The sequence below is a fragment of the Acomys minous genome (genome assembly GCF_964271855.1).
Source record: "Acomys minous genome assembly, chromosome: 20".
Taxonomy (NCBI): Eukaryota; Metazoa; Chordata; class Mammalia; order Rodentia; family Muridae; genus Acomys; species Acomys minous.
In genome coordinates, this window is record NC_140502.1 from 3,039,174 (window position 1) to 3,059,981 (window position 20,808).

At 51.0% G+C, this 20,808-nt stretch overlaps 1 protein-coding gene and 1 long non-coding RNA gene across 3 annotated transcripts in view; one reads left to right on the plus strand and one right to left on the minus strand.

Moving 5' to 3' along the window:
- Nucleotides 1-20,808, minus strand: part of TSHZ3 (teashirt zinc finger homeobox 3) — an 82,671-nt gene that overhangs the window by 61,401 nt on the left and 462 nt on the right. The window contains exons 1-2 of one of the 2 annotated variants that reach the window (XM_084770799.1): nt 20,634-20,764; nt 19,496-20,241 (exon numbers count right to left, since the gene is read on the minus strand). In XM_084770799.1, coding sequence (XP_084626925.1) covers nt 19,496-19,535 — 40 coding nt within the window. In that variant the 5' untranslated portion in view covers nt 19,536-20,241; nt 20,634-20,764. Of the gene's footprint in view, nt 1-19,495; nt 20,242-20,633; nt 20,765-20,808 lie in introns of those variants that run through there. The other variant, XM_084770798.1, reaches the window with a different exon arrangement.
- LOC311591342 lies at nt 5,429-6,952 on the plus strand. Its single transcript, XR_014777070.1, has 2 exons — nt 5,429-5,724; nt 6,087-6,952. It is a non-coding gene; the product is annotated as an uncharacterized lncRNA (long non-coding RNA).

Sequence of the window (20,808 nt, forward strand, 5' to 3'; positions counted from 1 at the left end):
AAAGAAAAGGAAAGGAACCTGATCTCAAGCCCCCTCACCTGCCTGGCCTTGAGAGTTCCCAGTAAGTCTCCTCCCAAGAGCAAGGTCACTCTCAAATGGCCTCGGGAGCCTCTGGAAGCAGCATGGTGTTGTGAAACCATGGGCCACTGTGGATGCCTGGATACCCAGCGCCAGCCGGTGGGTACCACAGGAGGTCAGGGGGTTTATAGCACCCAGGCCTCTGAGACAATCCTGCCTGTCGCTCTCCAACTCCCTGGAAACCTTACCTAGCAAGGGGGATGGGTGGGGGAATCGTGAGTGTCGTGATGTCGTGTGGACTGCAGACACGAAGGAGGTTTTTCCAGGAGGCAAAAGGCACACTTGAAATTGAAAAAAAAAATAAAAAAATAAAATAAAATAAAATAACTGTTTCCTACTTCTTTTGGGTCACGAAGGATGGAAGCTGTCCCCCCCCCTGTGCCCCCCCCCCCAATCCCCAGGACACACTACAAGAGATGCTCAGGAACGGAGCCTCTCCGTGGCCGTTCCTGCTGGCAGGAGAGCACAGTCACCCAGAGAGGGCGGGCTGGCATGGAGCTTCTGGGACCAGCCACTTCACTGTCGCCTGGCAAGAGCAGATATCAAAGCCGGGGCCCAACTAACCGGGCCAGCTGTGGTGCGGGGGTGGGGGGGGTGGGGGGGTGGGGATGGGGTGCAGGACTTGCTAGAGATGGGTTTCTCGGTCTCGGATCCCTGCTTCCGAGAGCAATCATGTCTGATGTGCTGCTCTCTTCCAGCGCTGACTTGGACTGGGCCTCCACAAATGTGCCTGCAGCCAGAGATGGCTGTGACCCACGCACTCTGAGGCTGAGGCAGGGGGACTGAAGGCAGTCCTAGCCTGTGTTTTGAGCTAACCAGGGCTACCATAGCGATACCTGATCTCAACCAAAGAAACAAATAAAATGAAAGAAACACATTTGCAATGGGCCAGAGGTGTGCCTCAGCCCTAGAACTCTCGCCCTCAAGCCCCAGCACTACAAAGAAAAAGAGTGTGTGTAAAAAAAACACTTCCATAGTGAAGCATAAACTATTTTTGGTTCACTGATAAATTTAAAGGGACACTCATTTTTTTTTCCGTTGCTTAAAATAGCTTCCTTATTTACCGGGTTTATCACTGATATTTTCATATATGCTGTAAAGTTCTTTTTTTTTTTTTTTAAATTAATTGGTATTCTCGCAATCACCAAAACAATCCTGCGGATAATGGCGTCTGGTGGGTGTGACACCACAACTGACGTCTTCTTGACTGGTCCCTGTGCTCCTCCGTCATAATCCTTCCGAGAAGGCGCGTGTCCTCTGGAAATGTCGTGGAGAGAAGAAACCACGCAGAGCTGCGAGTAAGCAAGCAAGCCAGTGGCTTGCACCCGCTGCCTCGCTGTGGTCAAAGCCTCCAGCTGCCACCTCCAGAGGTCAGAGCTGCCTGGCCAAGCCGTGAAGTGTCAGTCTATTGATTTAGTAGACCGTCCGTTCCTTTGCTCTCACACGAGAATACTGGGTACCTTTGGGGGGGGGGGAACGGCCGAGTGGCCTGTGTGTCTTGTCCAAGCCTGCCTCTCAGGCTACTGGAGCTACCGACTCCCCAGGGAAGGGGCAGCCGCAAAGGATGATGGGAGTATGCCCCGTGCAATGAACTTGCTTCTTCTCCCTCTCTCACTGCCCAGCTAGCTGTGGCTGGGCCTCCAGAAAGGAACGTTTCCACTGACAACAGGTCAGTGGAGGTCTCTGCTCGAAGGCAAAGCTGACCTCCCCTTGTGAAGACCTTGCAACATATTACACTCAAAATACTAGATGACCCTCTCCCTCAGCTGCCACCCAATGGCTGTCACTCGTGTGCCTCCTGACTCTAACATCTGGAGTTTGCACGATCTGCCTCACAACTGAATTTAGAGAGACGCAGACCAGACCAGACCAGACCAGACCAGAATGCCGCCCTCCTACCAAGCGTCCCAGGGCTCTAAGGAAGCTGCCTAAAGGGCTCGCCCGGGAAAGTACCAAACAGCTGGTGCCCGCATCCTCTAACCAAGCCATGGCAGAAGGGACCACCAAGCCAGGTCTGAAAAGTCAATCAAACCCAATGTCCGTGTACTAAGTAAGAGTACACTGCCGGATGCAAATCAAGAATACGTCCTGTGGACCAGTGATGCGCTAAGCCATACACAGATTTCATCTGGGGGCCTAGCCCGTTGTTATCTGGGAGCCACCCCAAGGATGGAGAGCCTACTTACAGGGAGCCACTGCTCAACAGCACTTAACTCCCCATGTGGTGGGGCCGGCTGTTGGGGGCCAACAAGAATCACAGGCCTGGGAGAGAGGCCCCCCAGCTCACTCTTCCTGCTTTGATGGGCACCACGGCAAGAAGCCTCAGCTTTCATATAACAAACGCCATCTTGTGCGAGGGCTGCCGTCAGATTAACCAGCCTGGTCGTTATGTAATAGAAAGAGAAAGAGACCAAAACAAAGCTGAGGGCTACATCCTCATAAGGTGGGTATGGTTGGGACCGCAGGAAACGCGAAGGGACTACAAGTACTCTCCCCCCCCCCCCAAAAAAAGGCCAGAAGCAGCGCAGCAGGTCTCACCGGCCCCAACTGTGCGTCATCCACAGGATGTCACATCGTGACGACCATGATGCGCATGCGTCCATCTCTCGGAGGAGGCAGGGAGCAGGACAGTCTGGGCAGGCACAGGCTCACTCGACTCTGCTGCCTAAGCCCCCTTTCTTGGACAACGTTACTTTAACCACAATGAAATCTACCATAAAACCATGCGCGTGCCTAGGATTAGTCCTCCACACTAACCCCATACCATCCTCAACGCCGCATCAACCGAACTTCCGGCGGCACAGGGCAGCCCAGCTCCCCACGTGTACCCATCTAAGGAAACCCGTGAGCACAGAGGTCCCCTCGCTCTTGGTTGCAAAACCAACAAAACCGGTAAGCAAAGTCACCTTCCCCCAACCTGAGCCCAAGCGCCCGCCTGACAAGCACGCTAGGTTCGGAGAACCCAGAGAGTAGGTCCTGGAGCCACCCGGCCACGCCAAGTGAACCCCGTGAAGACCACGCAGGGAAGCCGAGCCTCTCCCTCTGCACCCTGCACCCTACGCACCCTACGCACCCTTCACCTTCCTCCCCTGCGCCAGCTCCCTTAAAAATGGCCCTGCCAAGCACCTCAGCCAGGTTCTCAGCCGAACGCTAATAAGTGCTTGTTTGTTGAACTGAAAAATCATTACCACAGAACACGTCAAGTAATGAAAGATGTTTTCCTCAGAGAAATGTTAAATACTTCACTTCTTTCACAAGGAACGAGTACACGTGTTTCCAGATAATGCTTTCCTCCCTCTACAGCCACCCTCTCCACCATCCTCCGCCGCTCTGGATCCACAGAGAACAAGCTCTCATGAAGCCCCGCTCTCAGGGGCAAGAACATGGCCGTTATTTTATTTATTTTCCTTTGCCCAGCTGACTCCACACCAGCCCCATTACTTGCTCACGTAAGCATCCCAACAGGAGCCTCTGTCACATAACAAGAGTCCCAGCTCGCTTTTACTATTTTATACAGAGGAGCCAGGGAAAATAACACCAGTGCAGCCTCGTCTATTAGGCTGCCTTCGTATTCACTAATACATATATGAAAGAGCCATTTCACTCCAGGCCCAGAGCAGATACAAAGGCAGGAAACGGAGTGGCAGGAGAAGAGAAGACACACACACACACACACACACACACACACACACACACACACACGTGCGCACATGTGCCCTATGCCTGGGAAAGGCTGATAGGAACCCCACCTTCTCCTGTAGGACATGTTAAACTCTGCTTCCTTCAAACGCTCTTCCTTGGCTGATGAGCTTCAGGGACTAAATTGGGCCACCAGGTTCCTTCGACTGTGCACTTAAGGGGGGGTGGGGGTGGGGCAACCTGGCTAATTTGTACTCCTTGCTCTTGTATGTTTAAGACTTCAGGCAGAGGAGCCTGCTTTGAGTCTGTGGCAGCTGAGACAGGAAATTCCAAAATGACGTCTGGGCAGGCTTGCCATACCTAACTACTCACGGGGAGGTACAGGCCACTTACATAAAACACCCGGCTCCTGCGCGGACTTGGAAAGAGCCGGGAGACAGTGGCATCCAGGTCTCTAAGCCATACTTACTTGACTGGGAAGCTGGTGTGTCGTGTGTCGGTGGCCTATGATACTAAGTGCCCCTCTAGTCCCTGGCACAGAAGGCTCTTCACGCTACACTGTGAGTGAAAGACCAGCCTAGGCTGACGCTAACTCACGGACACCCGGAGAGGAACAGGCTCCAACAACAATCACAAGATAACAGTGGTGCCTGGGACCTGCCAAGTCTCTTGGAGATGCAGGGATGCTTGTATTAAAAGCCAGGAATCAGGGGAATCCCTACCAAACCTCACAGGGGACCAAGTCCTCTCCAAAAATTGTTGCCTGCTCCCCCCCCTTTTTTTTTTTTAAATCTCTCCTTTAGTGAGTCACTTTTAACAGGCCCGGGAGCAGGGGCATGAGACCTCAAACAGGAAACCAAAACCAAACCAAACCAAACCAACAACAACAGAACAGAACAAAACAAAACAAGACCCCTCCCCAACTCCCCAGAACCCAGACTTTTACTCCCACCCTCCCACCCACCCACCCACACTGGTTTTGCTTCCTCATTTACAGGAAAGCAGACCTCTATCTAGTTTTACCAGCATTAAAGGTTGAGGGAGGGCCTTTCATATGTTAATTCATAAATGTCCCATCTATATGTCAAAGGGAATGTCCCATGCTAGGCCCTCTCTGTGAGTCGCCAGGTTTTGGAATTACTCCGCTTGACATTAGGCAAATGCCTCCTCAGCATTTATTACACCAGGTGAGATGACACATCTCAAGAATCCCTCAGCTGGGGGCTGGGGCGGTGGTGGTGGCAGTGGCGGTGGCGCACGCCTTTAATCCCAGCACTTGGGAGGCAGAGGCAGGCGGATCTCTGGGTTCTGAGCTTGAGGCCAGCCTGGACTACAAGGCGAGTTCCAGGACAGCCAGGGCTACACAGAGAAACCCTGTCTTCCGGGGTGGGGGTGGGGATGGGGGGGGGTAACCAAAACCAAAACTAAAACCCAGAATCCCTCTTCGGCGTCTGGAGAGAAGACAGCGGCGTGCACTGCGCAAGACAGAGTGTGATTGCTGTCTAGAGCAAGCACCTGGGAGACTCACCACCATCTGTAATAACCCCAGTTCCCAGGAACCAGACGCCCTCTTTTGGCCATTACAGGCACCTGCATTCACACATGCATGCACGCACGCACGCACGCACGCACGCACGCACGCACGCACGCACGCACGCAAGGCTGTAAATAAATGGCCTACCCCCCCCCCCCGGGGCTATTTCCAAACAGCCAGACCTCACAGTCTCCAGCCACCAGAGGGACTGCTCATACCCTTGCAGGGCACCCACTGGACTCCCCTGCCCAGGTAACCCCGTGCTAGTCTGTAAAGAGCAAGAACTGCAGCCAAAAGACCCGGAAGGGGAAATGCAACAAACGGGTCTGGGGTCAGAAAACTATACAGGTACTTGGCAGTGTCTCAGAATACCTTGCAAGCCCAGAAACCCACCGAGGAGATTCTGTCTCAAGAGCAGACGTGTCCCTGGAGGTCAAGTTCTGACTGGGAACGGCCTCCAGCCACCTGAACAGGTGAGTTCCCCCCCCACCCACCTCCTGCCCCCACCCCTGGGGCAGCAGCAGCCCAGGCTCATACGATTGCCTATCTGAGTCTATTTCTCTCTCACGAGAGGCCCAGTCTGCATCTTCCAAAGTGGGGCTCTGAGCACGTCATAGGAGAGGCTGTGTGTGTCCTGCCCGTGGGACTCTCAGTGACAAATCCCCAGCGTTTGTACACACATGGACGTGCCAGACGGGGACACTACTGCTCTGATCCGGTGTGCCCTGAAAACACTGTCTCAATGTGTTTTGTTTAGGAAAAAAAAAAAAAAGGTTGCTTGCTTTCTTCTCATGAATCCTAATAGTCAAGCCTTTTTGTGTTCTGCTAATTTTAGAAGTCCTGCTATTCTTTGGGAGGAGAATGGTGTGAAAAATCAAGCAGAGTATACCCAAAAATAAAAGAGTAGATCTGTTTCGGGGATTGCAGCCTGTTTAACTGGAAAGCAAGTCGAGATCTGCCACTTTCTATCTCGTCTTTAATACGTTTTCCCCAAGTCCTCTGGAAATATTTTAGCTTCAGAGAGAGCAAGAATGAACTTCCTGGTCTATGAACATCTCTTTGAGGAAACACGGACACTCAGAATGATCTCTAGGCCCTGACCGGAAGACTTTTTTTTTTTCTCCTCTCTGACCCGGAAGGAGATTCTCCAATGAGCGCTTTTGGAAATGAATGGTATGTTCTGGGTGCCATGAGTAAAGTGTCAAGGACTTCACTCTGCGGACTCTAAAGGTGGACACTTCATGGTGTGTCCCTCAATCCTCCTGCCTTTTGCTTTTATAAGATGCATAGCACTTAAAAGAATTTGGTTCTTTCGGACTCACTAGAAAGGCAACTGAACCCCAACTGGCTGGAGTCCCACTGCGGTCATGTGACCGTGACCAAGAGCATGGAAAGGCTGATCAGTGTCTCTCTAGTGGCCACCTGAGGACCCCAGCCCCACACCTCCTTACCAACCGGGGAGACACCAGAGATTTGTAAGAGAAAGTTAAGACTCTGTGTCAAGCCCTTCGTGCAAACAATAAATATTACTTCTGCTCATAACTGGACTTTTCTCCAGCATCGTCTTTGAATGTTGAACCTTTTTCAATTAATTAAAAGCCATGCACTGCAGAGTGCATATTTTATCAGCCCTCAGCTGCTTAAGTGTCTAGAAAAGACCAGGCCGTTTTTCTTTCTTTCTTTCTTTCTCCTTTTTTTTTTTTCCAGGCAAACCAGAGCAAGTACTTGCAAGGGTCATATCTTTTTAATTATCTTTTCTCTCTTTGATTAATTATTCCGTCTGACAATAGCGTGTTTCTAATGCTATTCACCTGCCTTTGATGATTGACAACTTTTCTGTCTGATTCAGAGCAAACAGCTGCTGCCACAATCTCCTAGCAACCCGGGTGTGATGGATGAGCCCCCAAGATGGATGGTTGCAATAAATCATGTCTCCAGCCATAAAACTGAGAAAAAGGGGATAAGGAAAAAAAAAAAGCGAACAAAAAACAAAACAAGATTTCTTCCCATGAGTGCACTCAGCTCCTTACCAATTACACCTGAACTGGACTTTGTACCTATGAACAGCGAAGTTTTCCTAATCAGTTAAAGAGGAGATGGGGGAGGGGAGGAAAGAGAGGGTGCACCTGTATCAAAGGTGTTTACAATCCTTTTTGCAGACTGGCACTTGTACACTTAGTTACCTCCAACACCACCCAGTGCAAGGGCAGAGGATCAAAGTTTTGCCTTCTTCCAGGAAGTCTCAGCAAGCAGCAGCAGCAGCAGCGGCGGCAGCAGCGGTGATGGCAGCGGCAGCGGCGGCGGCTGATGTAGCTGGATGTGGTTCCAGGCACCAACAAAAGATGGATCTGACTCTACCTGGTTAAGTCAGTAGCTGGACAGCCTCAGAGTGGACCCTAAGCTCTAAGCCATGCCCATGGGCAGTGCAAAGTGTCTGGGTGCTAAAAAAAGTTGTTTCATCACAAAACACACACACACACACACACACACACACACACACACACACACATACACACACACACACACAGAGGCCTGTTAGCTGGTGCACAGCCAGAGTCCCGTTTCTCTCAGATGCCAATACTTTTTACATGTCCGGGAAGTTCCTTCCCAGCATCCTCCAGGCACGTACAGTCTGCCCCCTCCACAATTTCTAGATTCTTGTATTTTTGTAGACGAAAGAAAAAAAAAAAGTCTCCATCTAACTGTCTGTCCCATCGTTTTAAAAAAAAAAAAAACGGATAGCAACACTGTAAGACACACGCACACACACAAAACCTTGTATTCCACCAGCAAAACCCAAATAAAGTTGCACACTGGGTAGGAATATGGCTCCTGACAACCGAATCTGCGCTATCCCGGCTTTGGTGGCTTAGGAGAGGAGAGGAGCTGAGAGGCCGGCAGACAGCTTCCTCTTTTCCTTTTCTCCACCAGGGAGCCAGGCACCAAGACCTCCAAGGCAGAACAGTTTGTATAAAGGCCATGCAGCCGCAGGGCTTCCACAGGCTCCCTCCAGACGCTGGGGGCTCCGGTGGCAAGCCAGCCTGCGTCCCTAAGTGCTTCCAGTAGGTGGGGGTGTCCCAGTGCACAGAGCTTGAGGGCAGCAGAAATGATTAACTGGCAGGGCCTGCAAACAGCTGTCCACATCAGTCCTGGTGGGGGTCGGTGGGGGCCCAGCTGCGGAGAACAGAGTGCAGACACAAAGAAAAAGACGCTGCTGGGAGCAGAGGTGGGGGGTTGGGGGGGGGAAGGAAGCCTCAAAGGATCATTTTTTTTTATCTAAAATATTCTTGAGACATACAAGTGTTTTTTTTTTAACTTCATTCTCACACTACTAACCAAGCCAACCAGTATTTTTTTAAGTTGTATTGTGCTATATTTTTAAAGTTATATTGTGCTAAAGCTTTTTCAATACAGATTTAAAAAAAATAATATGACACAGAGTTTTTTTAAAAAAATCAGACAAGGGTTCTGGCTTCAGCAACTACTGCTCTGTTTATATTTTAATGTTTGGTACGTGACTGCCTCTATGGGGGAAGAAAGGCAGAGCGAGGGGAGAGGGGAAGAGAGAACGACAGTTAGTTGTTTGTTAGCTTTAATGCCAATCACAGACACTTTATTTTTTTTTCCCCACGTCCTTGAAAATTATTCAAAATTAAGACTTCACCCTTCCCTGCCTTTATGTTTGGGGGGCCCTCTATTATAAAAACGGCAGGGGGGGGAAGTAGGGCTCCTGTCTACTCAGCAGCAATCAGAGTCCAAGGCCAATCGATAAAACACACACACACACACACACACACACACACACACACACACACGCAAGCTCACTCACACTCACATGCACGCCCATAGCCAGCCCCGGCTGGTCCAACTCTCAAGTTACAGGTTTACTCGGCAAGTCTAAATAATATTCAAAATGATAAACGACACCCGTAGCCCAGCATCTACCATCAATCTTTTTTTAAGGACAATCCATCTTCAATAACGTGCGTTTGAATCATGTGAAGCCAGGAGCCCTGAAACTCATTCATCCCGCCCCTCACACGCAGGGCCTATGCTTGAGCGACACCTGCCAACTGCCCTCCCCACTCTGGACTGAAGAGAAAGGAAAAGAAGTGAGGAAAACAGAGAAAAGGAGACACACACACACACACACACACACACACACACACACACACACACGCACGCAAGGACGGGGATAGTCGCACGGCATCCATCGGAAGCTCAGCAGCGTGGCTCGGCGGGATCACAGAAAGGAACACAGCAAGCATCTTTGGTGCTGCCACCCATCTTGTGCCCTCATGCCCAGCCACTCAACCCCTAAGACAGCCACCACCTACAGGGCAGGCCGCAGCCTCGCTTCTCCCCTCCCTCTGCCTCTCTCACCAAATCAGCAGAGCTCCCAGAGAGCAAGCCACACTGTACCACCACCACCACCACCACCACCACCACTGTACTGCAGGAGGAGGGGACAACCAAGCTTCCCTCCCCTGCCTGCTGTCTGGCCGGGGCCCATATGATAAATGACATATGTCATTCTGTCAGGGGGAAAGGGTGGGTCAGTGATGTATGAGCCCGCTGAAAAGGAAATCGACTGTTTGGCATGGCGAGCCTCTTCTCCACCAGGATTTGGTTTCAGAACTCTGAAATGAATTCTCAGACGTTTCAAGTGCATACTTAGGGCAGGCTGCCGGGAGGCCTGGGGAAATCGCACTTTATCCTCCCCCTGTCCTTCCCATGGCGCACGCGCGCATGCACACACGCACGCACACACACACACACACATGCACACGCACACACACCCTAAACGGATCCCACCACCAGATACCTGGAAAAGGCCATGTGCATGCCAACGTCCTCAGCAGTCACACACACTGGGGGTTATTAAAAAAAAAATTACGATTTAAAAAAAAAAAAAGAAAAGAAGAATGAAATGGAGGGCAGGAAGGTTAGTCCTTTTATTTATTTATTTTTTTTAATGGCAATAGGGCTGACACAAAAGCAAGATAAAAATTAGCATGTTTGAAGTAATCGGCCCCGCAGCTTGACATCTGCATAGTAAATTTTAAAGGGAAAAAAATGTGTCAGACAGCCATGCGCCGATGCGCCCTCCCCCCTTTCATTAGCTCACTGCCAGGGTGGTACCGCTCAACCTCATTACGGCGGGAGGATTTATGGAGCTGAACCCAATGGCAAAGAAAAGGCATCTGTCAATAATTGTAGGAAGCTGCACTCACAGCTTTGAAATCTCATTAAGTATGCAGTTATCAGGCATAAAGATCAAAAACATTACTCAACTCCGACAGAATCTTATGGGGGAACATTAATTAGCAACAGGCCTACAGTACAAAAGAGAGAGAGAGAGAGAGAGAGAGAGAGAGAGAGAGAGAGAGAGGGAGAGGGGGGGGCGGGGGAAAAAAAAGACTTCCTCTCACACCTGCCCAAACCCACAAACCTAAAGCAACACTCCCCCTCCTGCCCGGGAAAAAAAAATAATAATTCCCCGGCATCTGAGACTGATCAAGAGCATGAAAGGGGAGAGAGAGAGAGAGAGAGAGAGAGAGAGAGAGAGAGAGAGAGAGAGAGAGAGGCTAGCAGCAAGGAGGAGGGGACAGGGAGGCGGGGCAACTGGTTGAGAAAGGCCTGACGTGAGGACAGAGAAGGAAGGAGCTGTCAAAGTTGAGGAGGATGTCAGCGCCCGCCCTGATTACAGGGGCCTGTGCAGTTCACAAACCTTCTATCACACCCACCCATCAAAACCAGCCCAAGAGTCAGACCTGAGGCTACAAGTCTGCAGGCCAGGGCTGAGCCGGCGGCACTCAGGATGGGCCCCCCTCAGCTCTGGGCTGACCACCTGCCCGCCCGAGGCCTGCTCTCCTTGGGGAGGGGATCGGCTGCAGCTAGGCACCAAAGCCAACAACATGGTCCTTGGAGAAGCCCTGGACACAAGCTAGGGCATCTTTGCCACCTTCACACACCTTTTTCCAGTCTTCCTAGGAGACACTGAAATCCCGCCCCTCTCTCTCTCTCTCTCTCTCTCTCTCTCATACACACACACACACACACACACACACACACACACACACACACACACACCTTACACACCTTGGCTTATTCCTGTGTGTGGTGAAGAGGCAGGCACGGTGGGTGGCTGAGGGCTGCCATCCTTGCCTGCAGGAAGCTGCAAGAAGCAGACAGGATGGTAAAATCCCAGGTCAGCCTGGGCTACATAGCAAGAGGCTGTGTCAAAAACTCACAAATAAATATAAAAGAAATAAATGAATGTTGGGATCTTACAGAAACTATTAAGTTCACCCTGGGTCATGAGGCTCTAAAAAGGCTGTCTGGATGGGGTGGGGGCTGGGGGTCGGGGGAGGATGGGGCTAGGGGTGGGGATTAGGGGTGGGGCTGGGGATGGGGGGCTGCTGGGACTTAGGGAGGTGCTGCACTTGGGCATCCAAAAGAACAGCAAGGTGCCTCCATCCAGGGTACCCAAGAGGGGGGACAGTTACACAGTATGTTCCCTTGGTCTGCCACACTTGCAAGCCGCGTTGGGAGAGAATAATTTACACATGCTAAGAGCTCCCCCCCTCCCCATGAGCCTTTTGCCCCCAGACTCTCAGGCCAACTTCTATGCCCTGTAGAAGGGATGGATCCATTCTAGGGCACATCGGAGATAGGAGTGTGGGTGGTGAGGTGGTTCCAGTGTAACAGGCAACAGCAGCCCTGACACACACAGTCCATGAAACATAGGATGAGGATAATAAAGTAAATATGCTACATTTTATTTCCCTTATGTTATTATTATATTATTATTATTATTATTATTATAGAAAAATTATCTTTTCCACTTACCCATAAGCATATGCATTCTCTCCCTTACACACACACACACACACACACACACACACACACACACACACACAGCATTTCCCATAATCTTACACCATGAGAAAACCCAGGGATCAGAGATCTCCAGCTCCCCAGGCCCTCACATGCCATCCTCTGGTGTCACGGCCACTTCTAACGCCTTTACCTGTCTCCTCTACACCAGACAAAACCCTCTCTTAGTCAGCCACATCTTTAAGGAAACTGGTACTTAGACTCCTAGGCAACAGGCTTGGAGATCTCGCCAAGCCAAGGATCCACCCTTCACACAGTCCCAATCAACTCAGCTCAGGCCACGTGTCACCCAGGACCCAAAATAGTCAGCCACACCTGTGTGTGCGCCAGACTCTGGAAGAAGAAATTTTAGCATTCGTTACAATAAGGTGTTTATATTTTTTTTTGTATGCTTACAACATTACTTTTATTATGTGTAACATCAAAGTGATTATAGCAATTACATCTAACAGAATTAATTACATCATCCCAGGATACATAATGCATTAGAGGTAAGCCAAAGAAAGAAAACATCTTGATTGTAGTAACTATTGTTGGTTAGGCTTTTCTGCAGCAGCAGTGCCAATCCAGTGGCAGCTTGCAGTGCCCTGGAAGCTGAGAGGTTTCGGAAGAGATCAGGCTGTGTTCTTAAAATGAAGTGACGCTTTTGCTCAATAATATGTTGGTGCTATGGGACATATAAAATCGATTTATTTTTTTTTTTAAGTGTAAATCCTTAAAAGGTGCTGCTTCATCCACCCAACCAATGTTACTACATAAAGAAAAAAAAAAAAGCAATGGGTGAAAGACTTACAAGTCTTTACGTATGCAAAATAAATGCACTCAAGGCTTCATTAATATTAATTTAAATTCAAAACCCATTTACATTAAATTGTTCATTAAAAATTGCCTATTTTATGCAACATGCATTTCTCAAAGAACTCAGAGGAAACTGAATACATACGGCTAAATTTAATGATGGGGACAGAATATCAAAAGTAAATGAATTTGAGTCATCGCACGTAGATTACCAAATAGCCCTTTGCTCTCCATTAAGGAAGGAGGCTCCAGTTTGGGAACCGAGCGAGCATTTGGAATATTTTGTTTCATACTACCTTAGACTTGTGAAGATGACATTCTGGTTTATTACAGGCGAGGAAGAAGTGTGTGTGTGTGTGTGTGTGTGTGTGTGTGTGTGTGTGTGTGTGTAGGGTGTGGGTGAGTGGGTGGGGAGAGAGAGAGAGAGAGAGGTGGGACAGAGGCCAGCCAATCCAGCTTTAAGCCTCGGGTTTCCAACTGGACTCAAATGCACTGAGTGTTAAAAGCTTATGTTTTTAAGAATGTACCTCAGTGAGCAGTTCCCATGAGCCATCTTGACAGGAAACACAGACTCTCCCTCGCCTCTATCCTCGGCCCTCTATGAGCCTTTACTGTCAAAGTCAGGGGACCAAGAAGTGTGACAAGGTTTGGCCCCCTCCTTCCCCAATACAATCTGAACTTCCCGTTTCCCCAACAGCTGTTCTGGATGAAGGAAGCAAGGTCACAATTAATAACATGTGTCCCTACAGTATGGATTACTAATTTATCATTAAGCCCAAATAAACTTAAATTATGTTCCGAGTACCATACCTTTGCATATCTGAGAGAAGAAAATAGAGAAACGGCCAAAAAGTCCAAACTATACAACTTTTAGCGCAACGCCCTGTTTTAACCCTCAGAACATCTGTCCCTCCGGCTGCCCTGCTGGCTGGAACAGTAGAAAGAATTTACAGATTTGAAGGTAATTAAACACAAGAATCTAAACGCTGATCAAACCAAGTGTATTATGCTAGAAATTTCTTTTTTTTTAAATGGGGCTTATGAAATATTCAATATTTGGTCAAGGACACTATGTAATTCTTCCAATAACGATTCCTAACTCTCGTATCTGCCAGTCCTTCAGGCAAGTGGTCTTAACGGGCCATATTGTGCTACTATCTTTTGCAAGATTGTTTCCAAGAATGTATCACCTACCGTAGCCACAAACAGTGATCTGAATTTGTAAGTCCACGTTGGACGTCATTTTTTTTTTTAACCACATGCTGAAAAAAATTAAGGCAAGCTCCAGTTTTTATCCATTTCTTACAATGCAGGTTTGAAAAAAAAATCCAGAAAGAGAGGGAAAAAATATATTCATAGTCATTGTTTAGTAGGATTTAAAAATTAATTGAATGACTAACTGCAAATACTGAAAACTAGAATTAATCTGTCTGGATTTAAAAAAAAAAAAGGCTTACAGACATTTAAATGCATGTATCAGGACACTTTATCAACCTAACATAAAATTGTCATCTTATCTTATTATATGACTATTTTATGCATGTGTCAAAGAATTTAAAAATGACTGCCTGTCTATTGAGTCTAATTACAAGTGCACATTTTCTGCCTGGATGTTCGAGCCTACACCATTGTTACCAAATAAAATATATTGTATTCACCTTTCATTTTTACCTTCAGACACAGAAACCACCATTTAGAATGTGAGTAACACACGAGAGCACACACAAGGAGCCTCTCTCAGGGCTGCTTGCTGTCTTGGCCTGCCTTCCCTGCACCCAGGCTGGGAGCGAAGGGAGAGCTGACTTCCAGGGCCCAGCAGCTTGCCTGGGCTGGAGAGCAGCACAGAAGGGCCCAACGCAAGACCACCTCGCGCTTTATTTAACTGCACGGCCAAGTATGTGCAGAGAGAGTTTGCTCCGTGGCAGGTGTGGAAATGGAAACTGGCCCTCACAAGGTTGCACCTGGGCTTAAAAGGGGCTGGGACATCAGGACCACAGGACATGTCTGTGCACTGCAGCCTGGCCAGGCCTCACTCTGTAGCCCACGTGTACAAGGGAAAGCAGCCCTGGGGGTGGGGGTGGGGGGCGAGGAAAGTCCACACACACTCTGCCCTTAGCCCCATCCTTCTCCTTGAAGAAGTGTCAGATGGGACTGAAAGACAGGTGTGCATCCTACAGAAGTCACCTGGACTTCACAATCTCCCGAGGAGACCCTGAGAGCAGCTGCCTTCCCTTCTCCCTAGCCAACCTTTAGGAAGCCGCAGCAGAGTTTTGAGGGCAATCTGGGAAACAACTGTGGATAGATCAGGTGTGGACAACTCCACTCACAATTAGGAGCAGACAAACCCAAGGACAAAATGACAAACACGCTCTGCTCACAACCAGGGTGCTGACGCCCTCTTCCCTGGCAACTGTCAGGGTCAGGATGCACACCTTCCCAGGGACGGGCCCACAGGAAGAATCCTAGCCTTCCGCTTCTTCTGTTTTTTCTCCTTTATTGACTTGATTTTTCTCTTTTTTTCTTTTATGTATAGTTCCCTTGGTTTCAAAGGAAGGACAAGAACAAAACAAAACAACAACAACAAAAACATAGGCCAGTCAAAGCCAGTTCTTGACTCCCTGCTCTCAAGAAAAAGATGTGCCGAGTCTGACAAGGAATAAATTCCCAAGGCAGATGCAGGCATGTCTTCCTGAGCGCTCGAGGCTTCCAAAAAGCTGCTGTCCGGAGCTGCCCTCAAGTAGGAAGGTGACTTGATGAAGGTGCCACAGGCCACCACCAGGGAAAGCCACAGACTTCAGTGACACCAGCTGGTCCTAGCCCCCTTCTACAAAAGTCAGGAGGCCTGAAGGCCCGACCCTCACGATGTGGCCACCGCCACCTAAGAACTCCATAGAAGAGTGCTCCTCTGCAGGAAAACAAGAATCTAGAAGTCGCTGATGAGTTCTTGCTCACTAAATATTTCCTTTTTTTAAAAACCAAACCACTCATCTTCTGGGCTGCACCCTCCAGAAAGCGTACATTTGTGGATTAAAATATAACGCGCCCGTTAAGAATCACTCTAATTCAGCCCTGCTAGCTTCTGAAAATACTTGTTTAAAAACAAACACAATGACTTGGGGTAGGGGGCGGGAGGGGGGTGGGGGTGAGGGGGGAGTGTCCTGCTTTAAGCAAGGAATAACAGCTGTTTTGCCTAAAGGATACTGTCCATTTCTAAGCCAGCCTCAATGGGCAACCGCCACCTTGCTAGTACGGATGTCTGGCCTTTGCATAGGACGTGCTCTCGGGAGAGACAGTCCTGCCCAGATTTCTGTCCAGAAGGGTGAAGAAACTCCTCTTCCGTGCCCATCCTCCCTCTGTGCGGAAAGACTCATCTAAATCATGCATAATTTCTATTTTCAAAATCTAAATTGCAGAAATCGTCTTTTCAGGGATTCTTGGAGCCTGCTCCGGCCTTTCGGAGAGCTAGGCTGCTTTTGGCCTAGATAGGAAAAGCCTGCGTGCGCACCTGTGTGCTACGTCTGCACGCTCTCCCCAGCCCCTGGGCCCTTTGTGGCTGTTATTCCACCCCCCCAGACCATTAAAAGGGCCCTAATTCCTATGACATGATTATCCAGGTACCAAAGCCCATTTGTCACCTGCAGCAGAAAATTGAGTTAATGCACAACTAAAGGCAGCCAGGACTGTGTAATATCAAGTTGATTACATCAAACTAGCTGCAAACCTAATTCTGCGGCATGACACTGCGTCAAGCCTGTCATCCCCAATCATTAAAGCTGTCAGGAATCCATCAGGTTTACAGCTAATTAGGTGAACACTAATGAAGCTGGCAAAACAACTTTTCTTTCTTTCTTTTTTTTTTTTTTAATGGCTGAGCGGACCTTTCAGTTTGGGTGTCTGGGTTTGGGGCGGGGGGGGGGGGGCGGTGCATTCTCGAGTATTCTCAAGGTTGCTGTGGACAGGGTTTCCACTCACCAATCAGCAAACATCTTTCTTTTTTTCCCCCACTGTCTCTCTTATCAGTACAAAGCAATCAATTTGTCATCACTCCCAGTATGTCACAAAAAGCAGCTGTGAGAACTGGGGGGGGGGGGGGGGAAGGAGGGGTGGGGAGAGAGAAAGAAAAAAAAAAAAAGAGGGAAAAGAGAGAAGTTCCTGGCCCAGGCGAGCACACAACAAAGCAGCACCTCACAAGGGCTCGCTGCTCACTTCCTGGCCTGGAAGTGCTTATAAGCAGCCTGAGTGAGCGTGGAGCGGGTTTTGTGGGGAGCCCCTCCAGCCAGTCTGCACCCCGCCGCCTCCGCCACGCATCCATTAGGCAGAGGCATTCTGATAAAGCAAATCCAAAACCAGGGGATGAGAGAGAATGAGAAGCCACTCATTCTGCCAACTTCTGATTGACCATTAAGATATTGATGAATGTGCCTGTCAGGAGAGAGACAATTAAATCAAATATGAAACAAAGTCGTTTTGACGGGTCATTTTGATGGAGCAAAGCCACTCTTCCACCTCCCATTAGTCCTGCAGTCAAGTTTTTTTTTTTTTAAATATAATGAATTTTTCCCTTAACTGACCTGAGATTTCCTGGCTGGCTTCAAAGTGCAAAAAGGTTAGTGAACAGGTTGGCTTTCTTTTTTTTTTTTAAGTAAAATTAAAATTAAAAAAAAAAAAATTCAGCAAACCAACAGCATGTTTGAGAAAACTGTCATACGGGCAGGGCAGAACAGCAAAGATGAACCACAGAGTTCAAAGTCAAATGTCAGGATGCAATTGCATATGTTTCATTGGATGCAGGGCACAGATACCTTAAAAAATGTGTACCCGAAAAGGAAATGGAAAAAAAAAACCCGCACACTGGAAGAAGCCCAAGACATTCCTACTACCCAACTTTGTAAAGGATGCCTCCAAAGTTTTAGAGTTTATTTTGGGTAGATAAGCTCACAGCTAAAGCTTGGAATTTAAAGGAGGAGGTGGGCTGAGGAGACAGCATCAGTGAGGAGGTGAGCTCTCTCTCTCTCTTCCCGTTGGGATCTTCAAACTTTCTAAATTTGGGTAACACTGAGTACAGAGGAAAACATACATTCATTCAATGCACCAAACCAAGTTCAATCTCTCCCTGGGTCTCTCCACAACACTGACAGACCAGAACACTCCTGGGGGAAGTATCTTTCGGTTCCTTCACTGTGACCCTCCCTGGTAGAGAGACCGCAGGCCAGAGTGCAGCTGAGGTGGAGAAACCCGCTGGTCTGATGGTAATCGCCACCACCAGCCAGCCTGGGTACCACCAGCATGCAGAACGTTACCTCAGTGACCCTTCTCCGTCCTCCCCTGTTGTACCAAAAGAGAGGTGGAAAGAAAAGAAGATGAAAGAAAGAGGTTCCTAAGGAGCCCTCCCGTTCAGGCAGCACCCGAGCCTGTGCACGTCTGAGTGTTACCCACAGCAAAATACATCAAGTCCCTATGTGGTCCTCTCTCTCTCGGCAAGCCGCCCCTAATCCCCGAAGTTGCACTGACAGGGCCCTCCTGACGTCACGGAGCTGGGTCTCACTATTGCAAGTGATTTATTGATGTTTATTGGGAATGAATAGATCAAAGGCACAGGCATGACGGGCGATCAATCAGTCATCAAATCAAGGGTGGCAGCCGGCCAGAAGCCCTGCTTCCAGCCAACGTGCCCCCAACCGACATTACTGCAAAAATAATGTTGTGTGTGTGTGTGTGTGTGTGTGTGTGTGTGTGTGTGGTGGGTTTTGTTTTGTTTTCAATGATTCTCTTTTCCAGGAAAAAAAAATCAAAATTAAAAAAAAAATTAGCTCAGTCCTAACTAACAGGAGTTGACGTTCCTGGCGGAAAAAGAGAGGGGGTGGGGGGAGTACTCAGATATGTCCCAAAACTAAGTGCTAGAAGAAGGTAGGGTGCAGTAGCGGAAAGGGGGGGGGGGAGGTAAGAAGACATTCAGGAGTGGAGGAAGTGTCAGCATCCAACACTGACCTGACAGTCATCTGACAATACCCAGACCCTGTGCGCTCTGGTTTCCACCGCTGTACCGGGTTTGGGCCCAATAAATGAAGAATCAATCGAGTTAGCAGTAAGGTGGCCAGAGGGATCAGCTAAGCTCACTCCTCTCGCTCGCCCTCGTCCCGGTAGGCACCCGGTACTGCCCGGGACAACACGGAAGGTGTCCCAGAGAACTCAGGTGACCCCGCCCGCCCCCCCGCCGAAAGGCACCGGTTAGAGAGCGCCTTCCCAGCGGCAGCCCGAGCGGCGGAGGCGGAGGCGGGGACCCAACCCGGCTCGGTCGTCCCCGGGAGGGTGTGAGAGCGGGGCAATCCGGGGGAGGGTGCGCGCACCCGGGCAGAAGAGCCTGGAGCCAGCCGGGCTCCCGGAGTTACTCTGCGCCCGCCGAGACAGACAGAAAGAGAGAGAAGAGAGAGAGAGAGAGGAGAGGCGAGGAGTGCGGCGAGCAGCGCGGGGGCTGGCGGCCCAGAGGCGCGGCGCGAGCGGAGGAAGAGGAGGAGGACCGGAGGAGGAAGGGGAAGCCGCTCGTACCTGCTGCGCGCCGGGGCGCCTGCTGCTTCCTCCTCGGCATGATGCTTCTCCCGCGACTGCCACCGCCGCCGCCGCCGCCGCCGCCACCGCCGCCGCCGCTGCCGGGCTGAGCCGAGGGAGGGAGGGGCGGCGGGGGGGGGGAGCGGGCGGGCGAGGCGGGCCTGCTCGCAACCTCCCCCCCGGAGAGCGGCCGCCCGCAGGATGCTGCTGCGCCCCGGCTCTCCGCGTCCCCCCCTCGCTGCGCTCCGCCGCGATCCCCGAACGTGCGGAGGGAAGGAGGGCGGGAGAGGGAGGCGCGGGGAAGGAGGAGCGCGGGGGGAGGAGGAGGAGGAGGCAGAGGAGGAGGAGGAGAAGGAGGACCGCGCTGCCGGCGGAATGGGAAGTTTGACAAATCGCTCCAGAGGCCCGAGGAGGAGGGGGCGGGGAGGAGCGGTCGCCCTGCCCCCCCCCGCCCCCCCTCGCCCCGTCCCCAGACGAGGTGCGCGGGGTTCGGGGCTGGGGGGCGGGGAGTGAGGAAGGAGGAGAAGGCGGGCAGAGAGAAGAGAGGAGGAGCCCGGGAGCGACCCCGGCCGGTCCTGCCTGGCTTCCCGCCCCTAGGCAGGGAGGTCAAGGCATCCGGGAGGATGGAGGGGACGGTTTGGGGGAGGGAGGGGGGCGCAGCCGCCGCCGCCGCCGCGGCCCCGGGCTCAGCGGTCCAGTCTTCTGCCCACGGCGCGGCTGGAGCGGCGGCGTCGGCAACAGGCAAGCTTAAAGGAAAAGGAGATGATCGTGTCACTCGCCTGCCCGCGGGGGCGCCCCCAGCCCGGGCCCTGGCCCCGGTGGCTGCTCTGGAACCCCCGCCTAAGTCCAGACACCGGGAGCTGGCCCTCCGCCTCCGCCCCGTGCGCTCTCTCAGGGGCGTGGGGCCCGCCCTGCCGAGCCCGTCCCGGGGCGCCTACGGCCCCCGCCCATCCTTTCCCACCCGGGCTCATCGCCACCACCACCCCCCACCTCCCCGGGCCGCTCCCGGCTGCCCCTCCCGGGGCCGCACTCTTCTCCACCAGCCGCGTGCCAAGCCTCAGAGCGCTCCCCAGCTCGGGATGGTGCCCCTACTAGGATGCCAGGGGCCCCCGGGGTGCCCTGGAGACGTGCGGGCTACCGTGGGTGTGGGCCCTGGGGCTCCTCTCCTGGGACCTTCCGTGGCTCCCTCCTTCTGTTCTTCCCCCCTAGGCAAACTTTCCCAGGCGTGTTTCGGAGGTCAGCGTGGGAGGGGGCACCTCCAAGTTTCCGTTACTGACTTTGGGACGGTCACTGTCTCAGCACCCGGCGTCTCG